At 49.0% G+C, this 24,005-nt stretch overlaps 8 protein-coding genes across 8 annotated transcripts; 6 read left to right on the top strand and 2 right to left on the bottom strand.

Moving 5' to 3' along the window:
* Positions 1-76: 76 nt before the first annotated feature.
* ColSpa_01745 (ATP-binding cassette sub-family A member 3) lies at positions 77-4,918 on the top strand (the record flags this gene model as incomplete). Its single annotated transcript, XM_049267957.1, has 1 exon — positions 77-4,918. One exon carries the CDS (start codon positions 77-79, stop codon positions 4,916-4,918), a length of 4,842 nt encoding a protein of 1,613 aa, XP_049123914.1.
* Positions 4,919-6,790: 1,872 nt separating this feature from the next.
* On the top strand, positions 6,791-7,525 carry ColSpa_01744 (uncharacterized protein; the record flags this gene model as incomplete). The annotated part of the gene is made up of 1 exon (XM_049267956.1): positions 6,791-7,525. The coding sequence occupies one exon, from the start codon at positions 6,791-6,793 to the stop codon at positions 7,523-7,525; it is 735 nt and encodes a 244-aa protein (XP_049123913.1).
* Positions 7,526-7,779: 254 nt separating this feature from the next.
* ColSpa_01743 (nitrosoguanidine resistance protein SNG1) lies at positions 7,780-8,187 on the top strand (the record flags this gene model as incomplete). Its single annotated transcript, XM_049267955.1, has 1 exon — positions 7,780-8,187. One exon carries the CDS (start codon positions 7,780-7,782, stop codon positions 8,185-8,187), a length of 408 nt encoding a protein of 135 aa, XP_049123912.1.
* Positions 8,188-9,986: 1,799 nt separating this feature from the next.
* On the top strand, positions 9,987-11,108 carry ColSpa_01742 (putative transporter; the record flags this gene model as incomplete). The annotated part of the gene is made up of 2 exons (XM_049267954.1): positions 9,987-10,953; positions 11,011-11,108. 2 exons carry the CDS (start codon positions 9,987-9,989, stop codon positions 11,106-11,108), a joined length of 1,065 nt encoding a protein of 354 aa, XP_049123911.1.
* Positions 11,109-14,639: 3,531 nt separating this feature from the next.
* On the top strand, positions 14,640-15,245 carry ColSpa_01741 (nitrosoguanidine resistance protein SNG1; the record flags this gene model as incomplete). Its single annotated transcript, XM_049267953.1, has 1 exon — positions 14,640-15,245. The coding sequence occupies one exon, from the start codon at positions 14,640-14,642 to the stop codon at positions 15,243-15,245; it is 606 nt and encodes a 201-aa protein (XP_049123910.1).
* Positions 15,246-18,172: 2,927 nt separating this feature from the next.
* ColSpa_01740 (chanoclavine-I aldehyde reductase fgaOx3) lies at positions 18,173-19,282 on the top strand (the record flags this gene model as incomplete). Its single annotated transcript, XM_049267952.1, has 1 exon — positions 18,173-19,282. One exon carries the CDS (start codon positions 18,173-18,175, stop codon positions 19,280-19,282), a length of 1,110 nt encoding a protein of 369 aa, XP_049123909.1.
* A 235-nt stretch (positions 19,283-19,517) lies between these two features.
* On the bottom strand, positions 19,518-20,114 carry ColSpa_01739 (methyltransferase-like protein 13; the record flags this gene model as incomplete). Its single annotated transcript, XM_049267951.1, has 1 exon — positions 19,518-20,114. One exon carries the CDS (start codon positions 20,112-20,114, stop codon positions 19,518-19,520), a length of 597 nt encoding a protein of 198 aa, XP_049123908.1.
* Positions 20,115-20,833: 719 nt separating this feature from the next.
* On the bottom strand, positions 20,834-22,251 carry ColSpa_01738 (FAD-dependent monooxygenase sorC; the record flags this gene model as incomplete). The annotated part of the gene is made up of 3 exons (XM_049267950.1): positions 20,834-21,247; positions 21,307-21,336; positions 21,604-22,251. The coding sequence occupies 3 exons, from the start codon at positions 22,249-22,251 to the stop codon at positions 20,834-20,836; spliced, it is 1,092 nt and encodes a 363-aa protein (XP_049123907.1).
* Positions 22,252-24,005: the final 1,754 nt, after the last annotated feature.

Here is a 24,005-nt window from a genome sequence, read left to right as displayed (position 1 = left end):
TCGACGATCATCCATTGAAGAACCTGTGCAAGGTTGTCAACTTTGCCTGGGAAGCAAAGCCCTTCTCAATAACGCCATGGTGGCACCGAAGTCTGCAGTGTTGCGCCAGGTCGGCACGCTCACAACAAAGAACTTTATCATCCTGATTGCCCGCCATCCTGTCTCGACCATCTACACTGCTCTCCTCCTTCCGATCATCCTTACTGTCTATATTGGCATTGGGAAGAACCTCAACAGCCCTCAGAACGATTATGGCATTGCAGAGCCTCGACCGATTCGGTCGCTTCAAGATGGCCTTGGCGCCGCCAGTGGATTGCGCAACGAAGTTGTGTTCGTCAACAACGGACTCTCAGGGGGTGAAATCGATCGGGTCATAGATTTTCTCTCGGAAGAGGTAACTAGAGCGGGGAAGAATGTAAGGACGGTTGAGAGACCATCCGAGATAGGCCGTATCTGCCGCTCTTCCTTTCGGGCAACCACATCCTGCTATGGCGCCGTCATCTTCAACTCTTCTCCCAATGAGGGCGATGGCAGCATCTGGAACTACACTCTGCGTGGGGATGGCGCTTTCGGATCAACGTTCAAGGTGGACAACGACAACAATGATGTTCAGATTTACATGCTTCCCCTTCAACGAGCTGTTGACTCTGCCATAGCCAACGCAAATTCCACCATAGCCAACTTGGCAACTCTCAGTAACGTCCAAGAATGGGGGTTCACAGATGAGACAGAGGAGGAACGGCAAGCTAGCGCGAGGAGAAGATACCAACAGACCCTTATCGATTACCTTGGAGTCTCGTTTGTTCTCGCGCTCATCGGCGTCAGTTATCATTTACCCGGGCACGTTGCAACTGAGCGTGAGAAAGGCTTGTCCCAACTCATCGACGCCATGATGTTAACTCGTTACGAGTGGGAAGCGCAGGTTGTCCGTATGCTATCGACTTTCTACTCGTTCGCATCCATTTATCTCCCAGGCTGGATTGTTGCTTCCATTATTGCGAGGAGCATGATATGGAAGGAGTCAAACATTGGCATCGTGCTGGTGTTCTTCATCTTGGGCGGTCTGGCACTCACTTCTCAAGCTCTACTTGGGGCTTCTTTCTTTAAGAAGGCTCAGCTTTCCGGAGTTATCAACTCCTTGGTTTACGTCCTCCTAGGCGTCCTTGCACAAGCTCTTCCCAATGCCAGTACCGGTGTCGTTGCAGTTTCGAGCCTACTTTTCACACCTTGTGCTTTTGTCTTTTTCATCAAGTCTATTGCACGGTTTGAAGCCGAGGGTCAAGCAATGAATATGCTCAAGGTTCCGCCAAACAGCGCTTCTACTCTGCCCGGTATTGTCATCTGGATCTTTTTGATCGCCCAGCTCTTGGTATATCCGCTTCTTGCAGCCTTTTTTGAGCGCCAAATACACGGCGTCGGTTCTGAGAGTCGCAGAATTTACAAAGGCGAGGGCGTTCAACCACAAAATGCTGTTACCATTAGCGGGTTGTCCAAAATTTACTCGCCCAGTATATTCCGCCGGAGTTTCTCATTCATCTTTCGATCTCGACCTCCAACCGTTGCTGTCAACAACCTCGACCTGACAGCAAAACGGGGTGAGATTTTAGCCCTTCTTGGGGCAAATGGGAGCGGCAAGAGCACAACGCTTGATGCCATTGCTGGAATGAACCGTTTTAACCATGGTAGCGTTTCCATTGATGCATCTGGAGGCATTGGTATTGCACCTCAGAAGAATGTCCTCTGGGATGAGCTGACCGTGGCTGAACATATCACCATTTTCAACCAGCTCAAGTCTCCAGGGGGCACTGTTAATGAGGAAGACCCAACCCTTTTGATTACTTCCATTGGGCTTGCTGCAAAACGAAAAGCTCAATCCAAAACGCTTTCTGGAGGACAGAAGCGCAAATTGCAGCTCGGTATGATGTTGACTGGTGGTAGCGCCGTCTGCTGCGTTGATGAGGTGTCTTCTGGAATCGACGCCCTATCTAGGAGAAAGATCTGGGACATCCTTCTCTCCGAGAGGGGCAAAAGGACAATCATCATGACAACGCACTTTCTTGATGAGGCGGATTTTCTGGCCGATAACATTGCGATTCTATCCAGGGGCAGTTTAAGAGCCGAAGGATCTTCGGTGGCTCTCAAAAATGCTCTTGGTGCTGGCTACCGGATCCATGTTCTCAACGCGAAGGATGTCAGAGCGCCCCCAGAAGTGAGCGGCGTAACCATGGTGGTTTCCTCGAATACCACCGTTTACACTGCGCCTTCGTCCAGGTTAGCGGCTAATGTTATACGCACACTCGAAGCCCGTCAAATTCCCTACAGGATCTCAAGTCCCAACATAGAGGACGTTTTTCTAAACGTGGCTGAAGAGGTCAAAGGGGAGCAACTCCAGTCACTTCAACATGGAGAAGCTTGTGGATCAACCGAAACAGGGCAAGAGCTCGCAGAGAAGGTCACATCTGCCCATGGCGAAAGAGACTTAATGGGACTGCAGTCCGGCCGCCAGACAAGCTTCTTCGAACAGACTCCCGTCTTGGTACACAAGCGCTTCACATTGTTCAAGACGAACTGGATCCCACACGTCGTCGTATTTATCGCTCCGATCATCGCAGCTGCAATCATGCAGTTATTGATCGCCGACGAAGGTCCTACAAGCTGCGATCCTGCAGACTTCGCCGGATCAGGAGATTTGGCTCGCTACAGAGCAGCTTTCAAAGAAGCCTCGATAGCCGCTGGGCCGTCGTCAGCGTTATCGACTTCCGTCATTGGCAACTTCTTTGACTTTCTTACCCCTGTGTCGAACGGTTCCATTGGAACCAGCAACATCTCATTGACCAACAGCTACCAAGACATGGTACGGTTCATCGAGGAAAACAGAAGAAACGTCACTCCTGGGGGTATCTGGGCAGGCGACCAAGGAACTCCACCGACAGTTATCTACAGAGCGGATAACAACGCAATCTACACTGCCGTCATCGTTCAGAACTTTCTCAGTGTGATGACAAGCAACATCACCATCGCCACCGTCTATACACCATTCGACAGTGTCATTCCAAGTTCAACACTTACCACGGCTCAGCTGGCAATATACTTCAGCATCATCCTGTCTATTATCCCTGCCTTTTTCGGACTGTACCCGAACGTGGAGAGGCGAAATCATGTCCGCGGTTTGCAGTATTCCAGCGGTGTTCAGTCAATGCCTTTATGGGCATCTCATCTGATTTTCGATTTTGGAATCTTCTTCATTCCACTCCTAGCAGCAGCGATTATCTTCACTCTGTCTTCTGACATTTGGTACGCCCCGGGCTATCTCTTCCCAGTCTTCCTTCTATACGGCATTACCTCCATCCTTCTGTCCTACGTCTTTTCGCTGTTCACCAACAGCCAGGTTGCAACCTTCGCTGCAATCATGGCTTACAATAGTGTCGGTTTCGCCATTTATCTAATTGCCTTTCTCTATATTATTACTTTCTCACCTGCCATTGTGGCGGATCGCAACATACTCATCGGTCATTACACCATCTCTGCTTTCTTTCCTGTGGCCTCTGTTTGCAGAGCCATTCTTGTTGGTTTGAACACCTTCTCTCTAGCGTGCTCTGGAACAGGGTTTGGTTATTCTGGGGCTTTGAATGCCTATGGTGGCCCTATTCTCTATCTCGTCATACAGGCCATCATACTCTTCAGTATCCTGCTATATAATGACAGCGGGAACAAGATACCGGTTTTCCTCAGACGGAAAAGAAGCTCTATCGCTGGGTTAGTTCAAACGCAAGAGAACCCAGAGATTGCCAATGAGCTCTTGCGGGTCCAATCGACCGGAAACGATGACGGGCTTCAAGTCAAGCATCTAACGAAGAGTTTTGGCGACTTCACGGCCGTCGAAAATGTCTCATTCGGCGTCCGTCACGGAGAAGTGTTTGCTCTACTCGGCCCTAATGGTGCAGGCAAATCCACAACGATGTCGCTTATCCGTGGTGACATCCAACCTAGCAACAATGGAGGCGATGTTTTCGTCGAGAAAATCTCTGTTGCCGACCAACGAGCCCTCGTCCGGTCGAATCTTGGAGTCTGTCCCCAGTTCGATGCCGTCGATTCCATGACAGTCATTGAACATCTTCGTCACTATGCCAAACTGCGTGGTGTATCCAATGTCGAGCAGCAAGTTCGAGCAGTTATCCGTGCAGTTGGCCTCGACGCACATGTCAATATTATGGCTCATCATTTGTCAGGTGGTAACAAGCGTAAGCTGTCCCTCGGTATCGCACTCACGGGTAACCCGTCCGTTATCCTCCTCGACGAGCCATCATCCGGTCTTGATGCAGCAGCGAAGCGGATCATGTGGCGAACTCTCAGTACAATTGTCCCTGGCCGCTCGATTCTCCTCACCACTCATAGCATGGAAGAAGCTGACGCTCTAGCGAACCGGGCCGGGATCGTTGCCCAGCGCATGTTGGCTATCGGCGAGGTTGAACAGTTGCAAAGTCGGTTTGGTGATTCACTGTACGTGCATCTGGTCAGTCGCTCCGCTCCACACTCGACAACTGAAGAAATGGAGCATATACGTCAATGGGTCGTCAATGTGTTCCCATCCGCCAGCGTTGAGTCTGCAACATACCATGGTCAGATGCGTTTTTCGGTATCTGCGTCGGACGTCTTGCAAAAAGCCCAACCGAACTGTCATAACAAGAATATCTCTGATGATGAGAGGAGTCGCGAGCTCAGCGCTATTGGCCATCTGATAACAATGTTGGAAGACAACAAGAATGCCCTCGGCATCGAGCATCATAGTGTCAGTCCGACAACACTAAACGACGTCTTCCTCGCTATTGTTGGACAACACGATGTTCAGGAAGAGGGCTACGGAACTCAAACAGCTAGAAAGAAGACAATTTGGCGAAAGATTCTTCTCGGGTTCTGAGATGTTGCTATTTTCCTTCCTGGCTGTTATGGGTTTTCTATTATTGTATTAGGCAGCGTGTCTTAAGTGTTTAGCGAGCGACTGAAGAATTTCGAGGTAGAATTGTATCTAATGTTTAAATGGCACCCATTTCTCTTTGGACAATAGATAATGGAGCATTGGATAAACGATTAACTACGTGAGTGGACCTTACCAAACCAGATGTAACGTATGCCGGCAGTCGTAGACCTTTAATATCTCGATTGCTGCTCCCGCGATGCAAACAATGTCACAGCACGGGAGTGTGACGGGGTAGGTTTGTTTTCAGCACCCTTGCAAGCAAATTTGTCTACAAGGCGATGCTATTTCTGCTTGCCACGACACGATGGGGAGTTAAAGCTCCGAAAACTACCGTTCAAAGAGGGGCCGCATGTCTTCGCGTCTCATCGAGATCTTGATGCTGTGGAGGATTCAGCCCGGAGGAACAATAGCCTGTGATGACAACTCGTTCATTTTACTAATGACCTGGTTAACCAAAGATGCTTGCTAGTTTCTGGTCATGCATAAAGTTCATCCTGGCTGGTTTTGGAATATGACTGTTGATCCGTTGCCAAAACTGAATGCCAAGAAAAGGGTTCTCTGGGCTACGGAATGACTTCAACTACAGCCAGGCAGTACTCAATAGTAGACAGCTGAGCTAGAGAGCCACATCTCTTTCCCGGCTGATTGCCACAGTTGAGAACTGGAGCGAGTTCTGGGGGTTCTTGACCAATGCTGAGGAAACTTCAAGCTCCACCTTTCAAGTTGACATCGCCCTGACGTCAAATTCCCGCCAAAAAGATGCGTGTTGCTGATAACCAAGAAAAAGTCTTTCACACCGGTATGGAAAGAGGATAGAGAGCTCCACAAAATTTGTGAGGGCTTTGACTCTTGGGTAATCAACTCCATCTTTTCAGAAACACTGTCGCCAGCTCAAGGTGGCAGGCAAAATTGATGCCTAAGTTGACGAAGTCGGCCAACCTTGGCAGATTCAGCTGAAAAGTCGATCCGTCAATCGACCCGCCGTATAACCTCGCAACATACCGAGCGGAAACCCACCGCCAGCACACCGAACGGACGTTTGAGAGGGCCAGAATGACGGCCAGTTCTCCACCCGGAAGAAAACGTCCGTTGCGCGTCTCCACAGATCGCGGCTCTGAGGTCACAGTGTCGTGGATCTTTGTGTGGTCTTTATGTCAGTCGGTGTTTCCACATCATGGGCGGCATCCGGAGGTTTTGGAGCGAACAGTGACATAGATTTTGTAGCACTTGAGTACAAAACACCACTCCCCGCAACCAAGATGAGGGAGAAATGCATCAACTCCGAGCCAAATCAGCCAAGTGAGTTGTTTGCGTCCTACAGTTGCGACAATGCATACCACCTACGCCGAGAGCAATATCCCTGGCGACAAACTTATGGAGCGAGGGGCTGAGCGACGAACTTCCCAAGAACAACGAGAGAATCCACAAAATGAACGCCATGACAGTCGACGAATCAATGAGCGAGATGGACGTGAAGACAAGCAAGGGGTCAATGAGCCGAGAAGCGTGCTTGATAGCTTGGATACACAACGAGCAGATCTGGTTGGTGAATGGATGAAGTCCCGCGTGCCAGAGCACGAAAACCTCCCTTCTCAATCAGTCAGCTGGTGGGATCCGACTTTGGCAACGGTATGTTGATAAACAGCCACAGGCCTTACTCCTACAAAAACAAATTGACTGACGAGTGTACTCAATAGGTGCGAAAGCATATTTCCATGATGTGGTGCAGAAACAGTGAGTCAAATCCGAATCTCGGACGTCGATGAGCGTACAAGAGCTGACGGGCTGCCAGCCTTCATCATTTGCTTCTCGATGTTTCTCATCCTTTGTCTTTACTGGGGCATAGTTTTTCGCATCGAAGAGAACTTGCCATCGCTTGTATGCTTTGTCGTCGACTTTGATGGCCAGGTCGCGCCCTACGATACAGTTGCGCCGCTCGTCGGCCCTACGGTCACCAACTTGGCCAACGAGACGCTATGGAGTCCGATTCCATCCATTGGATATCAAATACGAACAGCGAGCGAGTTCAGATTCGATCCCCTTAAAGTCCGTGAAGCTGTGTATCACTTCAAGGCTTGGTCGGCAATCATCATCAACCCCAATGCGACCGCCCTCCTCCAAGAAGCAGTCGCAATTGGAAACTCCTCGTATGATCCAACCGGCGCTGTCCAAGTCATCACAATGTCTGGAAGAGACTCGTTCATGACATACAGCTACATTCTTCCCAGTCTCACCACTTTCACATCGGAACTGATGAACCAATTCGGAAAGACTTGGGGAGAGATGATCATGGCGAACGATACCATCACAAAGGAGACTCTGCGCCAGGCCGCGAGTGCTGTCAACCCCGGGGTGTCACCTCTCATGTTGGACCTTCGGCCGTTCGGACCTCCGGCGGCGATTCCGGCAGTAACCTTTGGACTAAGCTTTCTTATTGCACACCTTGGGTTCACTTACTACCTTGCGGATGACATGGTTAGTCCAAGCTTAACCCTCTTCGCGTCGTCTCAGATTCATGCTTACAACCCACTTCTCAGAAATGTATAGTGCCTGAGGGTCATCCACCCGTGCACTACTGGCACTACGTCATACGCCGTTGGCTGTCATTGATGGCGGCGTACTTCCTCCTATCATTGACTTATTGTCTGATATCACTGGTATTCCAAGTGCCCTTCTCTAATCCGCCAGCATCAGCTGTAGAAGTCGCCAAAAATCCCAATGCATACGGAAAGGCTTCATTCTTTGTCTTCTGGTTACTGAATTTCTTCGGTATGGCGGCCTTGGGAATGGCTTGCGAAAACATGGCCATGGTCATTGGCCCTCGCTGGGTCGGTCTATGGTTGACATTCTGGACTCTGACGAACACCTTGACTGGGTTTTGGCCTCCTGATATCGCCCCAGGCTTCTACAGGTGGGCGTACGCTTGGCCGTATCACCATGTGATCGAAGGTAGTCGTCAGATTTTATTTGATCTTCACTCACGCATCGGCTTGAACTTCGGGGTTCTCATCGCCTGGGTATGCGTCAACACTATCTTGTTTGTACCGGCATGTTACGTCTTGCGATGGAAGGACGAGAAAGAAATCCGCAAGAAGGAGACGAAGTTGCCACACTTCCACCTGCACAGATATGACGTTGAGAAACAAATACCCAAGCAGCCTGGTGTCGAGCCTCCCAGGAGAAAAAGAGGTTTCTTGCGGGCGTTGTAATCTCTCGACGCTTTCAGGCGTTCACTGGCGTTAGATGTGGCTGGGCAATTAGCAAATGATTTATCTGGCATGTCTCAACAGACTTTTATACCTTAATCATTTGGCATCGATGGAATGGATTGCAATTAGGGCAGTACTTGACGATTATAGCATGGGAAAAACATTGGACCCATAATTGCATGAACTCATTCGCCTACCCATGACTACATTCACTGCGTTCAAGTCAGCATCTTAAATGGAGGTTGAGATAAATGAATGCATACGACCTAGCTACGTCGACGAACAGTCTCATCCGACTGGAGTAAAAAAACGAAACAATGGACACTTTAGCACCTGTTTCAGTTCGAATGTCTTGGTGGGCAAGCGTTTGCCGTGCGCAAGACCGGACGACCACGTACCACCACACATAGGCGCTTTCGTTCTTGACATTCCCGAGCCCAAGAGATATCCCAGAAGCTGACCACACCGCTCTGAGATTCTTCCGCTTGGCTCGCTACGTAACTCCTTGGGAGCCAAGCCTTAAGGCAGACCATTTGAGCTACAAGAGTTGACTGTTAATATGCAGCTGGCACACAGCGACCGCGGTTTGTTTCGCAAACACCCGTGCTGGCCAACTAGCTTGAATATTGGGGATTTATTTTTGAGTGAATCATTCAGGGTATTGAGTTGCTCGCCCTACCAGCCATAAGGAAGAATCACTCATCCTCTCGAGCAGTTGACGTCAAATTAACCAACTGCCGTGTCGACCAGTGCTTCCAAGGTACCCGAACGAAAGGTCGCTGGACTGGGCAAACGTGCTAGCTAAGAGGGTGACAAGAGTTCACACAAAACGGCTGATTGTTCTCAGCCTGCGATATGAGGAAACTATGGCTTTGAAGATCAGATGCTTCGGCAATATTCAGGGTTGCGCAAGGACTGGCACGACTGGGTAGCAAGATACCGGTATGCCCCCCTAAATCATGTTTGACCCACCAACCCCTACCATTGTTACCCATGTCCCCTTGGCTGGACGGCCCCTCACACTCATCAATTATGAGTGCCTTGTAGGTGTAGGTAAGTCAAAAATCTTCTTCCTATACCCCGCATTCTCTCCCGAACGCGACATCCTGGCAAGCCGTTGATGGATTATTGGACGATGGACAGCATGAACTGGGTCTGGGGCTGGGCACAATGCTACAGACATTTGCCGAAGAAACTCTGATGGATTTCAGCGCTCGTGCCGACTTTTCAGACATACCTGGATACTAGTAAAGCCCAGCCACTAAACCCCTCACGTAGACAGGTTCCACCGCGCAGCATCGCATTGTCGCACCAAGTCGGCTTGGTCTATTATGATTGTTTGCTGCCCATTCATGATTCCATCATTCTCCCCACTCGATAACTCACCATTCAAGAGAGGTCCCAGGCATCGCCTCGACAGACTGTCAAGATGGTGCTCTCCACCATCGATGAGATTGCAATAGAAGTGGACGTGAAACGTGAGCAATCCCCTCAAACCGCTGTGGTTTTTCCTGCCATCGAAGACTAATTTGAGGGTTTGCAGCGCCTTATATGGAGTCTACCAGCGTTGACGTGAAATCCGAGTCTCTTGTCTGCCAACATACGCCAGCGCCGCTGGAATGGACAGAGGACGAGGAAAGGGCCATTAGGCACAAGCTTGACTGGCACACCGTTCCATTAGTAACACTTTTGTATCTTCTATGCGTACATTGGGCCCCAACTTCCCGTGTTCTGCGGCTTCCTGACTGCCTGTACAGTTTCTCGATCGAGCCAATATTGGAAATGCGAGAATTCAAGGCATGGCAAACGATATCAACATTCAAGGATATCGATTCAACTGGGCTCTATCAGTATTCTATATTGTCTACCTCTTGGTCGAGGTACCGAGTAATATAGTACTCAAACGGGTCGGGCCCCGGTTCTACCTACCATTCCTTGTTGTCGGCTTCGGTCTTGTTTCTCTTTGCACGGCTTTCGTCACTTCGTTCGAAGGTCTTGTCGTAGCGCGCGCCATCCTCGGTCTCTTTGAGGGCGGAGCAATGCCGGGATTTTCCTTTTTCTTGAGTAGTTTCTACAAGAGAGAAGAGCTGTTGTTTCGGCTGGGCATCTTTATATCAGCTGCTTCCATTGCTGGCGCCTTTGGCGGACTCCTCGCAGCTGGTCTCTCTCGGATTCCGCCTTGGGGTTTCGATAGCACGCCCATCCATACTTGGCGCAACATCTTCTTTTTCGAAGGATTCGTCACCGTCCTCGTTGGAGGTTTCGCCCCCCTTTGGATGCCTACGAACCCAGCCACTGCCTACTTTCTCGATGACCGGGAACGAAAGATTGCTGTGGAACGCCTACAGTGCCAACAAAAGGCCAGTGCCGAGGAAAAGGTGAAGTTGGGGGACGTCAAGAGGGCTGTCATGTGCATCCACAACTACACGTGTGCCTTTGGCTTCTTCTTGATCAATATCACCGTACAAGGGCTTTCCGTCTTCATGCCAACAATCCTTGCTGACTTGGGCTGGACGGCCACCCAAGCACAACTATATTCTGTGCCACCTTATGTCGTGGCTGCTCTTACCGCCATCACGATTGCGTGGTTCAGCGATAAGACACGTCAGCGCGGTATCTACCTGGCGGCGTTTTCCTTTATTGCTGTGATTGGATTCGCTATTCTGAGATTCGAAACACGAGCAAATATCAGATATATGGCGGTGTATTTTGTAACAGCAGGCGCTTTCCCTGGTGGTCCCGGATTTTTGAGTTGGGCAATCAATAGTAGGTTCAATCATTCATCTTCGCCTAGCGAAGATTTGATCGTTAACAGAATAACAGACTCGGCGGGGCCTTCTGTTCAGGCAGTTACGAGCGGGTACGTTGTATCGATCGGCACCATCGGCGGTATTGTCGCAACGTACGTTCAGCTCCAGTAGTCAAGTTTTCTCCCGCTCTAGTACCCCATTCTTACAATGGTAACAGATGGACATACACGTTCAAAGATGCTCCAAAGTATTTTGCCGGGCACACCATCAACCTTGTCGGGCAAAGCTTAACCGTTTTGCTAGCATTGATTGGAGTATTATATTGCCTGTTCGAAAACAGGGCTAGAGCGACTGGAAAGAGGGGCCACAGACTGGAAGGCCTGACGGAAGTGGAGCATGGTCAGCTGGGTTACAGACATCCTTCGTTCCGCTACATGCCGTGAGACCACTTTCAGTTTCAATCCAAGCAATACAACTTTGTCGATTTTGCCAGACGAGCTTGGGGCTCAGTTGTGTTGAGCGATCAGACAGCGTCAGACATTGCATCCTCTCCTAGGAACAATAGCAAATCACCAATTGTTGCCAATTGCTGCTGAAAAGCTGCACTCAATGCTTAATGGTGGATTCAGGTGACATCATCGCCAACCCATTTGGATGAGTGCTTTCGGTGCTAATTTTAGCCCCATATTCACCGTTCCTTACCCGACCAGTCGAGGGTGAGGTTCTGACGCCTTTTTTCGTATATGTCGTTTATGAGATTAAATAGGCAACACTGACACATTTGACATATTGCAACTGAGCGATATATGCAACATTAACCCACAATCATACAGCTCTCAAGGCAGCTTCAAGTCTTCATACACAATAGCTTCCATATGCCATGTTTTTCTGATGATAGAGTTCAGAAGTACCCATCTAGGATCTCGTCATCAAAAATGCCTCGTCTTTGAGGAGATCACACGCTTGAACGAGCCTAAGCCCAGGGTTTTATCAACTGTTTCGACTACACTGTAGCTAGAGCTGTTGAATTCGCAATACATTACTAATCCGGCCGCATACCTGTATTGACCTTCACCATGAATGATTTGATCTTGTTTGATTCAACTGAAACTATTGACCAAATAGTAGTAGGAGTCTCGTGCTCACTGCGCATATTTTAATTAGGAATCATAGCAATCTTTTCGCTAAAATGTCACCGGACACTCCGAAATATTGTTGTGATTTTCGGCCTCGAGTGCACATTCACTGATGTCGTGCTCAGAGCTTCACAGGTATACATCCGCTATCCAAGAGCCTTGTGAGCAGTTAGCTGTTTAGAATATATGCAAAATTCGAAAAGCATACTATGAGAATGGACTGCAAGATCATCGGCCGTGCTGTTCTCGGTCATTACAGCATCACAGAAAGAGTACCATGGGCCGCAAACAGAAAGGCGACAGACGTAGAATACCAGCAGACTTAATGTTTTCACGGGGGTTTTGGCGTAAACATGTTTCTCTTGTAAAGCGAGGAGAAACAGTTTACATTTGGTTTCATGACGAGATTATGTAAAGGACCATTCAATTGCTGATTCTCACTTGGATACGGATTAGACCGACCCCCAGCACCAGTTTCTTCATTTAGTCGCCATCGATTTCGACCACATGCAGTTTTAGTGGCAGCTTCAGTTTTGAAACCAATGGATGGGCAGCGCAACGATGACCTGCAAACCAAGACATCCGCGACCAGAGCCGAAGGTTACAGGGCTCAGCATTCCCCTGACTCAAATGATGGACTTTAATTCGCTTGGAGGGAGCCCATAGCCATACATTATATTGCTTTGACTTGCCATCACAGACGTATGATCTCGGAAGCGGCTGATATGCTTCCGCCCAAGGACAGATGAGCCCATAGTGGAGCTCGAAGTTGCTCCATTGTTTCCTCGTCCGACGCGGAAAATCATTTCCAGAACTGTGCACAATCATATATCCATGATGTAATCAAGCAATGTTGAGTATTCTTTACAATGGCTCATTGTGGTACACTTCAGACCAATTTTTAGAACAATTTCTGCCGAGGCTATAAGCCCAACTCGTGCAGCTGTCTCTTGTTCGATTACGGACAGACCGCAGTCAACAAAGACAAATTGGCTGTGACGTGGGTAGTCAAAAGGTAATTGTTCTGATGGTTTGTGTGAACTAACCATGAACTAAGAACCGTAGCTTAAGAAGCAACGTATCAAATTGAGATGGAACAGGGGCTAAAAGATCCGTGGTGACAAGTTCCGGTAGTTTTGTCCTTGACGAACAGGGGGTGGTCTGCCCTCAAGGGAATTCCATGGACCGTGATGTCATCTTCATGACGAGGCAGGCTACCCGTCGTACTCAGCCAAGCAAATGATGCTACGAGCCAATGAAATTTGATGATCGAGCGTCTTATCCATCGATATTGTTAGTGGCTACTTATGCACATCAATTAATTGGTCCACCACGCATCATTGATTTCGACATTGGCGCATTTGATGTCAAATAAGCACTTTTCATTGAATGTACATAAAGCCAAGCCGCTGGAAACGACAAAGACGTGCTCCAACAGCCCAAGGATTGCTGCTTCGGGTATGTATCTTGAGCTTGTTTCAAGCCACCGCAGCCACCCGAAAGTCAATCAGGGGATATTCTTTTCCACACAAAGTCAATACAAGTTTCTCAGCATGGCTATGTCTCAACAAGAAGAGTCCTCATTTTCGCAGGGTCAAACAGAAGGCGATCGCTCGAAAGCAAACGAACATTGCAATGAGGGAAACGGATTCAGTCGCCAATACCAACAACCCCATCATGCCGTAGGCTTTTGGCATCCTTCGATGAGAAAAGTCCGCGCTCATGTTATTCGATTATGGCTGCGCACGATCACCATTCTGTTCTTCTTCATCCTGGCCATCTTGTCACTATACTGGGCGGTCCTGTTCCGGACCGAGGCTAATATCAGTTCTCTTATTGTTCATGTTGTCGACTTTGATGGCCAAGTTGCTCCGTATGAATCGGTTCAACCAATCGTCGGTCCTACAGTGGTGCAAACCGTCCAGCAATCATTGGCTAAGCCGGGCCCATCGTTAGGATGGACAATTCTACCGCCTTCAGATTTCGACAACGACCCCACGGCCGTTAGAATGGCGGTATACAATTGGAAGAGCTGGGCAGCTGTGATCATTCATGCGAATGCGACCGCAGCCCTTCAAGAAGCTGTCGCAACTGGCAACGCCAACTACGACCCAGCAGGCTCGGTACAAATCATCTTGCAAACAGCGCGAGACCAGACAACCTACCAAAGTGATATCCAGCAGTATATCACACAGTTCACAGAACAATTCACTCAGCAATTTGGAAAGCAGTGGGGGCAGGCGGTGATGTCTAACTCGTCATTGAGTCGAGGAAACCTCGCTAGAGCTTCATCTGCCGTGAACCCTGGAATCGCGCCGTTGGTGATTGACTTGCGGCCCTTTCGTCCTGCCACTGCCACGCCCGCGGTCAGCATTGGACTCATCTATCTCATCATCATGGCTTTCTTTTCATTTTCGTTCTTTTTGCCTATCCATTCGGCAAGTGCTACTTTCAAAAGCATCTCAAAGTAAGACCTTTGCTAATCAATGTACAGAAATATATTCAACCCCAAGGACATCCACCTCTGCGCTTCTGGCAGCTTGTATTATGGCGATGGTTGGCAACTATGGTTGCCTACTTTCTCATTTCCCTCAGCTACAGCTTAATATCACTCGCCTTCCAAATTCCCTTCACCGCTCCGCCCGCCTCGCCAACCGAGCCGGCACCGCCTACAGGCGCTACAGCCTATGGCAGGGGCACTTTCCCGGTTTACTGGATGGTCAATTTTGTCGGCATGTCAGCGCTAGGTCTTGCTTGCGAGAACGTCGCCATGGTCGTCGGACAACCGTGGACTGCCCTCTGGCTGATCTTTTGGGTGATCACAAATGTTTCGACGGCATTCTATGCCATTGATCTGGCTCCAGGGTTTTACCACTGGGGATATGCTTGGCCGCTTCACCATGTGGTCGAGGCAAGTCGACAGTTATTGTTTGACTTGCGATCGAAGATTGGGCTCAACTTTGGCGTTCTGTTTGCGTGGGCAGCTGTTAACACTCTATTGTTTCCATTATGCTGTTACTTTATGCGATGGAAGATGGAACACGAGAAGAGGATGGCGGAAATGCAGAAGGATCGGTATGTGGTTGAAACAGAGGATGGCGAGAAAGAGTTGAAGAAACCGGAGGGCATAAAACCTCCTCTCAGAAGGCGTGGATTCATGCGAGGTCTTTGAGCTCGATGTGAGCGGGTTATTGCAAGCTAATCAGTAATGGTGTCCAAGCTAGTTATACGCTAAAGGCTGACCCAACTATCGTCCAGCTTTTAGGAGACGCAATGACTAGTACATCAGGTTAATGGCCTGTGTGTTTTCCGATCGACGGAGTGGGGCGCATCGAGACACCATCATTATGTTCAGCTCAGGCACATACTCAGCTTCAGGCACATACTTCAACTTTAGGCGCATTTCTCAAGTTCCCCAACCAAAAACGGGTATTTGGGGTCGGTTACTCCAACTGGAACTGCTCAAATCATGGAATGAATAATTGCAATGCGCGATTTTAAAACAGGCTTAACCCATGCTGGGTCATTACTGTAGTGGGCGAGTGAATCAAATCGGGACTCCAAAGATTGAAGGTTACTTGGTGTCTTTGGCGACTTGCCAGTGAACCAAGCACTTGCTGTGCGTCACGAGTACCCTTTCCCTCTTCTTAAGTTTATACCTGCGTCTTTATCAGTTTGCAGATGCAAATGCTATTCCAACACATACCCGTAGTGAGGGGAGGCTGATTACTTGAGGAAGTCTCCAAGTGTCTCATTGTAAACAAGAGTGAGTTGCTGTGGGTGGGGGGCACAGAGACTTATTAGTGCTGTGGCCCGAATTCCAATGTGACACGTCGCTAAGAAGCAGCATAGCTTCGCTAACCCGAACCCATGCGAAAGCACATGGTCAACCCGAGATAGTCTCGACAATGGTCCAAGTCTAATATCATTGAGAATATTTGATGCGTCTACAATGCATCGAAAACGGTGGGCACCAATGCAGTAAATTAGGGGTTTACTCTGTATGAAGTTGTACCAAGTCCGTAAAGGTATTTCACCACCTAGCAATTTACAAAATCTGCAATGCTTCACAAAATAAGAGCACTTGATCTTGCGAAGAAACAGCACCGTATTTGCAGTTTTCATGGCTCCTCACGTCATGATAACCTCTCAAAATCAAGGTCAAGCCAAGGTGCCGTTTAGCCATATGGCAGTTAGTCAAGAACATGGCTTTGCCGGACGCCGCGTTCTCAAAAGTCTTGACGTCATCACCCAGCTCTGGTCACAAAGCACATAGATACACCCTTCTGTCTCTTTTCCCCCAAAGAAGATCATCGTAATTACACAGCATGCATCTTGGCATCTCGGCCAAGACTTAATGGATTTTTTTAAACCGCCCATCGTGCTCATCCACGGTTTGTGGATGACCCCTCTGTCTTGGGAGTACTGGATCCTATTTCTCCAAAAAAGAGGATTCGAAGTGCACGCCCCCGGTTGGCCAGGGGTCGATGGCCGAACGCATGAAGAGATCCGTGCAGATCCGAAGCCTATCGCCCTCCATCGCATCGAAGACATTGTGGATCACTACGAGGCATACATCAAGAAACTGCCGGAGCCTCCCATCATTATAGGGCACTCTTTCGGCGGTCTTTTCGCTCAGATCCTTCTATCGCGCGGGATAGGAGCCCTGGGCATAGCCGTCTGTCCTGCGCAGCCGGCGGGCATTATTTACATCCCACCAACCACTATCAGAACCGCATTTCCCATCTTCACCCGCCCCCTACATTCAGATGCCACCATCCCGATTTCCGAAAGCCATTTTCACTACTGCTTCGGCAACCTACTGTCGGCCGAAGAGAGCAAGAAGCAATGGGATCGATACTGCATACCGGCGGACTCTCGAGTACTCTGGCAATTAGCGACCAACGTTACGGCCGGACAGGCGGCGCCGAACTATGTCCAATTCGACAAGCCTGACCGGGCTCCCCTGCTGCTCATCAGTGCCTCGAAAGACCATATTGTCACCGCGAGGACCGTCAGAAAGGAGTATAAAGCCTACAAGGGCCCTGCAATTGTGAAGTACAATGAATTCGAGGGTCGCAGCCACGGACTGCTTTTTCAAGATGGCTGGGAAGATGTCGCAAGCTATGTTCTCGAATTCATCGAAAGGCATATCTAATGGACATCTGAAGTTACGGTACGAGCATAAAAATGATGCAGCTCAGCGTGTGCGTAGGTTGTTTAGAGATGGCTTATCAAGGATCTTTCTGCACTTCTCTCATTCTCTCCATTGGCATTATCATTCCCTACTTAATATGTATAATCATCACTAGGCGACGGGCGGAATGTACGGAACATCGAACATTGGATATGTAGGCTCTTCCAGGGTAAATAAATAATAGATCATCTTCCCAGTTTGACTTAGCACACTCGGGGCCGCATATACTAAATTCAGTGGCTTAATGCTCTGACATTGAGATATCGAGCAACTTCAATATCGTCAAATTATCAACTTGGCATCACCAGACTAGTTATTTCGTCTCTATGGATGAGCCAGCAGATAACACAGCTCGGGTCACGAACAACTACTGAAGTCACTCTGAAGAGTCCAAATAATGACGACTGCCCCACTCAAATCTGTGAGATTTCGATGCTTAGCAATTGTATGTAGCATTTCTAAGCAATTCCTCGCACATAGTTTTTTCTTCACCTTTTCTCTTGGTCTCCATCTTTGACCCCAACGAGCCGTTGGAGTATTTTGGCCCGAAGAAGAGGTGTCATTGGCTGTGAGCCGTTTCACGACTCCAACGGCGTTAACGCAATTCGTCGAAGTGGCGGCAGATTCGTTCCCGACACCCTGGCCCCCAGCGCCCGACCGCACTCCGCCAAGGGTCTTGAGTATTGCGACCTTCCAAACACCTTCCGGTCTCCATACTGAAGAATCCACAATGGCAGGGTGGACAGAATCTCGGGGCTTATTTATCAGGGCCAGATCGCCCCAGCCAGTTCGGCTTGACGTTGCGATAAGACCGACCCGAGGACTAAGTACATCTCACGCATCTAATTCATCTCATCTTTCCCGTCTCAGAGCAAATAAATGACCTAGGTTACTTTCCAACAATGTCCTCCAAGCTTTTCCAGCCGCTGAAGGTCGGCCAGGCGCAGCTATCTCACCGCGTGGTGATGGCGCCCCTTACCCGCTTCCGCTTCGACGCCGATCACACCCCGCTTGATATTGCCCTCGAGTACTACACCCAGCGCGCTGCCGTTCCCGGAACCCTCATTATTGCTGAGGCCGTCCTCATCTCCCCTGCCCATGGCGGTTTCCCCAATGCGCCGGGAATCTGGAGTGAGAGTCAGATCGCCGGATGGAAGAAGATCACGGACGCCGTTCACGCTAAGGGCAGCAGCATGTACTGCCAGCTTATCGCGCCCGGTCGCGCGGCCGTTTTCCCTGTATTAGAGAAGGAGGGTGGCTACCCCCTGCTGAGCTCCAGCGCCGTACCCATTAGTTCCGAGTCGCCCGTTCCCCGGGAGATGACGGCCGAGGAGATCGCCGCGGCTGTCCAAGACTTTGCGCAGGCAGGCAAGAACGCGATTGCGGCTGGCTTTGACGGCATTGAGGTTCACGGTGCCAACGGATACTTGGTCGACCAGTTCCTTCAGGACACTTGCAACAAGCGCACGGATCAGTGGGGCGGAAGCGTCGAAAACCGAGCCAGATTTCCTGTCGACGTTGCCGCCGCGCTTGTTGATGCTATCGGCTCCGACAAGGTCGGCTTCCGCATCAGCCCCTACAGCAACTTCCAAGGCATGAGAATGCAGGACCCTGTGCCCCAGTTCTCGTTCCTGGCTCAGAAGTTGAAGGAGCTGAAGCTCGCTTACCTGCATGTTATTGAATCCCGCGTCAACAACTGGGAAGACATCGAGAAGGTAGAGGGAATCGAATTCATCCTGGAGATTTGGGATAACATCTCGCCCATCCTTGTTGCGGGTGGATTTACCCCCGAGTTAGCACAGCGAGCCGTGGATGAGGAGTACGCAAAGTGGGATGTCGCCGTTGTTTTTGGCCGCCACTTCTTGGCGAATCCGGACTTGCCGTTCCGTATCAAGCATGGCTTGCCATTGAACAAGTACGACAGGCAGACCTTCTACACTCCATCCATCCCTCAGGGATACATCGACTATCCTTTCCATCCCGATTTCAAGCCCGGCCAGTCCTTGGTCTAAACAAGACGAAGACACGAAGTTTTATGACATATATAAACTTGACTATAAACAAATAACTAGATAGATCATAAGATCACCGTTAAAGATTATCGTCGCCTATCAAACATGCATTTCTTGGTTAGATTGTCAGGCAAGCTCGTTGATGACGGCTCGAAATCAACTATGCCAGGGTATCGAAGGAGGTCAAACGAGCACTCATCCCCCCAAGTGTCATGCAGTATCCTGAAAATGCGCCCTATTGCCATAATTTCGGCCTCAGAAGGTAGCACCAATGGTAAACATCCGGGTCATTGGGCTTCAGCTTCGGCGTGGGGATCTTCTCGATAATTTCAACATCGAGCGGCAGGTTATCGACGTCGAAGCGGCAAAACGAATAACTCAGCGAAATCCAATAGCCGTCGTCGGTCAAGTGCCGCCTTACTCCTTCCGCCATCCTTAAAAACGCCTCCAAGCCACCGCAAGATACCGCATCGACTGTACTCTTGTCGATAATCAGATCAAACCTGTCAGGCAAGTGGAGCTGGGTCACGTCCGCCACGAGGTAGCGCATCTTCACATCACCGAATACTTGCTTTTCCAGTACCCGGCCGCGGTCGATCGCCAACGGCTCGAAGTCGACGTTGGTAATGTTCGTGAAGCCCCGTTGCCGAATATGGTTCTGCAGGTCGCTCGTTCCAAACCCTAGTTGCAGGATGCGAGCCGAATCGTTCAGATTGGCGAGATAAGGATCCACGACCGACATAAGGGTTGTAGAGGGTGTCAACCACTCGAAACTGGTCTCGGAGGCGAAACGCTCGCCCCAGTAGCTTTGTTTATCAAAATCGGCGGGCATTGTTCTTTGGTGCTGGTGGCGGCTTTCCCTCCCGGTGAGGTTTTGGGGTTTGTGGTATTGTCAGTGAGTATGAGGGTATTCTGGGGTTAAAGCTATGGGTTTGTCGTCTTATCAGACGATCCGCTCAAGAGTTTTCAAGAGCCCACATTTACGTAAACTTTAAAAATCCATATTACATCATAATTCTGAAAACAGAACGCAAAGTGGTTCTCAGGCTTGATCAATGCGTTCAGCGTCATGGAAACGAGTTTTGATGAGATTCGTTTCACGAGTCTACACTCAACGCAAATAAGATGCTTGTGAAGACAATTGCCAAACGAGCAAATGGATCGACAGCATTTCACGTAACTATTTATCGACCAGCCTGAGATCTTCCTTTTCTCACATTCCGTTATAAACCAGTTTCCGGAGACGAACCGGACTTCAGTCGCAAAAGCTGTTGCGAGGTCTTCGAAACCCCAGCTATAACTTGAAAAAGGCACAATGCCACAATTTAACCCCACAGCATCGACTAATATTTGAGACTAGCTTACTGTCGATTATAGTAGTTTTGGTAAATCTCTTTGTTTTATTGATAACGAACTTGAAAGGAGAACAATTGAAGCATCGTTTGCTGCTTCACAAAATTATGTAACAAAAGGTAAACAACCGCAAATCTTTCAACTTTCCCCTGAACAGTCTGGTGTCAGCCAACCCACCAAGCTGCAATGTGTATTTGTTTATGCAGTAAGTCGTTTGTTTAAATCCCTTACTGCTTTCTGAATATTCAACTCGATATCAAAATTCCACATCTTCTTAGAAGTCACCTGGATTTCTGCTTCTAACTTTTGAAAGTCTTTTCCGTGCTCAGATTGAAGCTGATACAGCTCGCCAGCTCGCCTGCTGCTCTTGATAAGCCACTCACCCCGTTCCCGACGATGTTCGTCGAATGTAGCAAACGCAGCTTCAAGATCAGCGCTGCATCGCACTCCATCTTCTGCCAGAAGCGATGCCATAACTGCGGCGTCTTCTATACAGATGCCTCCCCCAGCGCCTTGATGTGGTGTAGTGGCATGAGCTGCATCACCAAGGAGGCAGATGCGGCCTTTGGCATATGTTGGAGGAGGGTGGTCGCCAAGATCGAATTGTCCCCACTGCAAATGTTAGATAGGTATTCACGCTGGTTGATGTGTGGATACTCCTCTCGACTTACTCGGTCGAGGCCCTTGAGTGCCTGAATAACCTGCTGAAGACGAGGGCTAAGCCTTTTTACATCTTCAAGGCAGCTTTGCATATCTGCAGGAAGCGTCAGTTGTGTCTCGCTGGGCCAGTCCTCACTGTCGGTGCAATGTGCAACAACGTTCAACATGGTTCCGCGAGCGACTGGGTAGCTGACGAGATGCACATCGTGAGAAATCTGATTGGAAAGTCAGCTTTTCCCACATTTGTACTCTCGAACTTCAACGACGCTTCTGTTTGCGGATGATTTTCACTAGGTGCTCTGACTTACCCACTGGCCGGACGCCTTCGCTCTCTCCGGGCCTAGAATCTCTATAGCTTGTGACATAGGGATAAGTCCCCGATAGGCGTATTTTTGAGAGTAAGTACACTTCACAGACGGGTGGTCGTGTCCGACAACGATGCCACGGGTATGGGACTTGATCCCATCACAACCGATGACCGCATCCGTTTCGGCTGTGGTACCATCGCTAAAGACCAAAGTTAACTTTCCGGAGGCTCCCTGATGTTCTTCAACCCGTTCTAGCTGTTTCTTGAACCGTATCATGCTCTCAGGGACCAGCTCAACCAATCCCCTAAGAAACTGCCCGCGGTGACAGCCCCTCAGTCCTATGGTTGTATTACCGAGAGAAAATCGGGTGATACTGTCGTTCGTCTCATTTGTGCCGTCGAGAAAATCCCATTGAAATGGAGGCTCAGTCACCTTCTCGAAGGCTTCTCTAACCGCAGGATCGCAAAACTGCATGGCGCGCACTGCATTTGGAGTCATGCCCAAACCGACGCCTTGCTCAGTGAACGCATGTGCCTTCTCGTAGATGATACATGGCACATTTCGTTTGATAAGGGAGATCGCGAGAATCATTCCGGCTATGCCGCCGCCCACGATGGCAACTTCGAAGCTTTTTTTTGTGGACGACATGGTGATATGGTGCAACTAAAGGTGCTGGTGGACGAGACTCCAAGAAGAGACAGGTGTCCACCTAAAAGGAGAATGCTGATTGATGATTGAATACCTGTGCAGTATTAAGGTTCCACCGGCCCTCGGGCTTGGCTAGTAAATAAACCTTCCGCGCATCCTTAGTACATACACGGACCCAACCTCGTTGCCCAAATGGGCCTTCTAACCATTTGGGCTACTTTACTTTGTATGGTAGTCTTACTATGGTAGGAATCTCACATAGGATTTGACGAATCCGTTTCAATGGGGTTCGCGACTGCCTTGTACCACGTGAGCAAATATTACTAGGTGTGATGAGCGAGTGACACAACGACATATCCACAGCTCACATCAAAGGCATTTGATAAGGAACCATGATTCGTCCGAAATGCGAGGTAATTACGCAGAGAATTTGTTCCCAACATAGTAAGCTGACAGAAGACTAGTCATTTTCATCAACACCACCAGTCGCAATGGACTGTGTCAGAGACCAAGGTCACGAAGGTCCTAACTTTTCATCTCTCGTAGACTTTAGCCCCTGATCAATATTTATCTCTCGAGGTTGGAGAAGACCATCTGGTACGGCGTGTCTATCATGAATGATAGGACTGAATGTTAAAACTCCTGGTGGGTGTAATCCGCTTCTTAGAATCAGTCGATTATGTAAAAACAGTCTATGGTTAAGAGTGTAACCTGAAGGGCCTCAGTCACTTACATCGTCTGACGAAACGTCTATTAGCCAAACATGAAATCATTCTTTTTTGGCAGAGCATCTTCCATTTTGAAGGCGGGCCAATCGTCAAATTCAGACATTTGAAGATCAGCGAACGTCTTTAGTCATTTAGAATTTACAGAGTAAACAACGTGCCACTCATCCTACTAGTCTTCAACTTTTAGGTAGCTCCTGTGTGTATGGTCTTCTGGTCACACAAGTAGCAACATTTATTAAGTCAGAGAAAGCCATCATCGATAGATTCGCCATTACGTATCTTCGTCCAGCTTTCGGTTAGAGACGGTAAGGACTCCGAGCTTTTCTCAATTAATTGAGAAGATTGATGATGTACACCGCGTTGGCTCTCGTCTCTATCATATGGTCCAAGGTTGGGCTGGCCAAACTGAAAATATGGATATATGTGTCAGTTTTCTTCTCGCCGTTCTTGACTTTCGCGAAGATCGTTCACCATACCTTTTGAGCTAGCAATAACTATGGATGTACGAGATTGCTGCAGCACAACGTTCATCACTTCTGACTGAAGAAACAGATGAGGACGCCAACGCACGCCACAGCCTGCCACACTGAGATGTAAAAGCCACGATCGTTGCGTCGGTTCGAGAATCATGCAGTTAGAACGGTAATGTAGGTGGCAAGTAAGGCGGTGCGGTCAGAACAACACTCAGGTTGTTATTGCCAAGCTAGAAGCCTTTGACAACGGTAAGGAAGGAGTTGTTGAAACTGTAGGCGCTATACTTTCCGTGAGCAATGATTTGGTGATGTCTTACTTACGTGCAGGGAAGTCAGAAAGTAGTACGGAGCCCAAAGATTCTACAGCAAAGTTGCCAACTCCTTCGATGACGGATAGTTATTGCCAGCATGCATGTCCCTAGCACCCCCAAGACCCAAAAGAACACCAGCTTCAATAAGTCCAGAAAATGCTGTGGCGAGAAGAACAAGATGGAAGCAAGGTCCGAATGGAATTAAGGGCATTATAATTTAGCGATCCAACCGTTTACCGCTC

The sequence above is a fragment of the Colletotrichum spaethianum genome (assembly GCF_022836535.1).
Source record: "Colletotrichum spaethianum MAFF 239500 DNA, contig03, whole genome shotgun sequence".
In the NCBI taxonomy this organism is placed as follows: domain Eukaryota; kingdom Fungi; phylum Ascomycota; class Sordariomycetes; order Glomerellales; family Glomerellaceae; genus Colletotrichum; species Colletotrichum spaethianum.
This window is presented reverse-complemented; position numbering and strand designations above follow the sequence as displayed.